At 35.9% G+C, this 3841-nt stretch overlaps 1 protein-coding gene across 1 annotated transcript in view; it reads right to left on the bottom strand.

The window, feature by feature from the left end:
- The window catches only part of slc15a4 (solute carrier family 15 (oligopeptide transporter), member 4), a 47653-nt gene that overhangs the window by 15503 nt on the left and 28309 nt on the right, over positions 1 to 3841 (bottom strand). Inside the window, exon 8 of the mRNA XM_015397965.1 lies at positions 1935 to 2093. Within this exon, the coding sequence (XP_015253451.1) occupies positions 1935 to 2093 (159 nt within the window). The remainder of the gene's footprint in view (positions 1 to 1934; positions 2094 to 3841) is intronic.

The following is a 3841-nucleotide window of genomic DNA, read 5'->3' on the forward strand; positions in this document are numbered from 1 at the left end:
AGGACTCGCGGGAACCCTGAGTCTGTTGCAAACTAATTCTTAAACATCCTGTGGTCCAATAATGGACATTGCAACTACTGCTATGGTGGACATTCCTGCATACAGCATGCCAATCGCACGCTCCAGCATAACCTGCAGCTTATGACTTGTAACAAAATTAGTGAGTTATACTCACTGTGACAGCAAGTTGGATAAAAAAAGTTAAATACACAAATCAAGAAAAAATATTACTATTTTTATTATTATAAAATGTGAGCAAATGCTCATTTAGAGTTGCTACCTTCACATGGCATGAATGTCTGAATTGGGGCGTTTAAATTTTTGGTCAGTGTATATTCTGATTTGAAACCAGAGGATCGCCCGTTCACAGCCAAGCTTCATCTGTTGCATCTCATCTCATCCACATTGCCCACTGATGGTGGTTATAGGTGTCAGAGAGGCCTGTGCATGGCAGCCTCGCTTCTGTCAAGGTCCCCATTCTGGTGTTGTATCTGTTTATCTTATTTGGTGCTGTTTTTTTCTTTTTTCTTTTGGCCAAACATCTGCACACTTTGATGTTTAAAGACAAGACATTTACTTTTGTTCTACAATCCATGTTGATTTCTCAGGTCCTCTAATTATGTTAAAAATAAAACCCAGAAAATGTAAAAATTAAGTCTACTCATGAATCCAAATATGCATCACAATCATCTTCCAACTGCTTCTAGTATTGTTACAAGGTAGTAAGGTGAGAATGCAGATCATGTGACTTGTGTGATGTGAAAAAGTTATATCTATTGCAGTTTTTCATAAATGTAAGAATTTCGAAATGACCATAAAAACATTTCACCAAAAAAACTGTTTTTGGAATATTTGAGAGTTCTCATTTAGCAAATTAATTTTCATAATTACAATTTGATGGTTGATGAAAATGCAGTCACTGATCCTGAGGAGCTGGAGTGCAGAGGGACTACTGACCGCATCATACGCTAATTCAGCACTCACCTTTACAATTTGTGCTTTTAATAAGTTGAGTTGTTCTAAAATATTATTACTTTAGTATCATCATGTCTCATCAATTTCATTAAATAAAACGACTTGGCTTGTTGTAGTGATACATGCTGTACCTTTAATCTACTTGTCTAAATTAAAGGAAGATTCACACTTAACTCTACTTTTATATCCCTGCTTTTATCATTTCTTAACCTAGTTTTAATCCCATCACAATGAGTTCAAAACATAGGCTTGTTTTACTCATGTTTAGCCCAAAAAGTGTTTCATTAAGGGCAGATTAGACTTCTGCAACCGCACACATCAAATGTCGTTTGGGTCTGGTCGCGAACCAGTTTTGCTGGTAAGCTTCTGCACCGTCAGTCAGGAATTTCTAGGGACACACAGCAGATTCCCTCCAAAGCACAAGGGGGAGCCTATTTGAGAACTTCACAGAGATGGATCTAGCGTTGCCAGACATCGAAGAGGAACAGGTTCTGTTAATGGAGCGAACCTCCTCGATTAACCTTTCATCGTAGTTGTCCATTGTAATCGTTCGTCGGTTTTTAAAAATGGTGTGCCCCGGCACCGAATCAAGAAGGGTGACCACACAGACAGCCAGAAAGGCATAACAAGGACCAATCACAGCTGCTTTTTGTCTGTGCGCTTCCGCTTGAGGTCTGTGCGGGTTTGTGACCATCTGACGCGTAGTCAGGATTTTTTTTTTTATGCGTCAGAAGCATAAATTGGCCTTAAGTCTTTCCGTCCAAAATTATCCGTGCTCATTTAAATACATACATGTATTTTGTTTTCCTGATATTTAACTCTTCTGGTAACTTTTTTTAAATCTTTTTTGTGATCACAGCTTGTTCTTTCATTGCCTCACCTTAGCCTCCCTTCGTTTCTAAAAAAAAAAAAATCTTAAAACAAATCTTATTGATCCGTTGCTTGGTTTCGATTCTTACCAAAGTCTTTGTGAGAAGACATCCAGCCGATCCCCTTGACAGAAACGATGGCCAGCAAACCTGAGCCCACGAATGAGCCAATCCCAGAGAAGAAAAAGAAGAGCCCCATAATCGCACTCTGCATGGACTTGGGAGCTGCAGAATAGGCAAATTCCAGACCTGCAACCACAAAGTTAACCATTATTTTAAATAAATATTAGTTTAGCCAAAAAAAAAAAAAAATAAAAGAAAATCACTCTTGGGTTAATTTTATAGTCTAGCAACAAAATAACCCAGAATATGACATTTTTATTCTGTCTTGTAACATAACCAGCATTGTTGACATATGCTGGTCTACTTTTTTTTTTAAACTGTCTTTAAAATGCTTCCTTGACTCCTCATTATAGAGAGCTTATTAAATCAGGACTAAAAGAAAAAAAGAAAATGTCTGAGGATATTTTAAGAAAAGAACAATAAACCTGAGGAAAGATGTAAACTAATGATTAAAACAATTAAGGAGATGCAGATAAATAAATAAAAATGTTTACTTATTCTACCTACTGCATACATCACAATAGCTAGGTTAGATATTCATGAACCATTTGTATAAATAAGAATATAAACAAGTATGTAAGACAAAAAAGGAATAAATAAAGACATCAGGGGACATCAGATAAGAACACTTGAATCCTGTTTGAATTTAGTGGGAAGCAGAAATGTCTTCTGCACGTCTTTACATCCTCAAATATCGTTTTAAAGGCAACACACAACTCTAGAGTGTGCATGTGATAGTGGAGTGCAAAGCTTTGTGAGGGTTTTCTATATCCAGCTCAGCACTGGAGGGTGAACAGCATTCTAACATTAGGCTACATCCTGTGAATGTCTATATGTGACGACAATCTAAAAGGATCTCTGTGGTTTTTAACCGCTAAAATACTCAGCTTGACCTTTCTTTACTGAAAGAATTATTCCAGAGGAAAATGTATGAAAACATGAATATATAAATGTATATTCTCTTACTAGAAGTGATCTTTTTCTAATAGTCTGTGTGAGGATTTTTTGCTTAAAAAAAAAAAATCAGGTATCTTTGTTACTAACTCAGAGGAGAAAAACTCTGCACAGAAAATTACCTCCCGTTCAACCAGGCTACAGACTTCTGTCTTCAATCAAAGCAACTGAAGGTTTCAGACAAATTTATTCAAACAGCAAACGACATGGGGGAAATTTTCCTTCTTCCACAGACAAATGTCACAAGTCTGCCAATTTCCCTTGAAGTAAGCCCGGTGGGATGGGATGGTCTGTGAGTGCATTTATTCTAAAGACTCCAGTAGCTTTGTTTGGTCAATTTTGACTTTCATAGAGACCATGTTAGATATGAGTGGATTCCAGTCTTTTTACAAGACGGTAGAAGGAGGAAATTAATGCAATGTCCAACATAAATATGCAGACTCCAGTATTCATGAGGTTTAAATAGTATAAATGATACATTTTTAGTAATACAAAAACTTGCAAGTAAACATAACCGCTAGGGATGCACGATATTGGGATTTTGGCCGATATCCGATATTTTAAAACTCATGTAGCCGATAACCGATTTCGATACCGATGCTAAAGCTGGACAAAAATAAGTGGTTATTGAAAAAAGCAGTTTTGTTATCCATTTCTGACACTTTGAAAAATAATAAACTCAAATATATTTTCATATGCTGATATCAAATTGATTTTTAAAAACGCGGTATCGATCTATTTTACTTTCAAAATCTCGAGAAATTACATCGTTCTGTTACAAACTCTCGTGATATTTTGCAAATTCTTGTGAGAATTTGTTAGTAAAATAGATCGATACCGCGTTTTTAAAAATCTATTTGATATCAGCATATGAAAATATATTTGAGTTTATTATTTTTCAAAGTGTCAGTAATGGATAA

Source organism: Cyprinodon variegatus, unplaced genomic scaffold, assembly GCF_000732505.1.
Source record: "Cyprinodon variegatus isolate N-32 unplaced genomic scaffold, C_variegatus-1.0 Scaffold900, whole genome shotgun sequence".
NCBI lineage: Eukaryota > Metazoa > Chordata > Actinopteri > Cyprinodontiformes > Cyprinodontidae > Cyprinodon > Cyprinodon variegatus.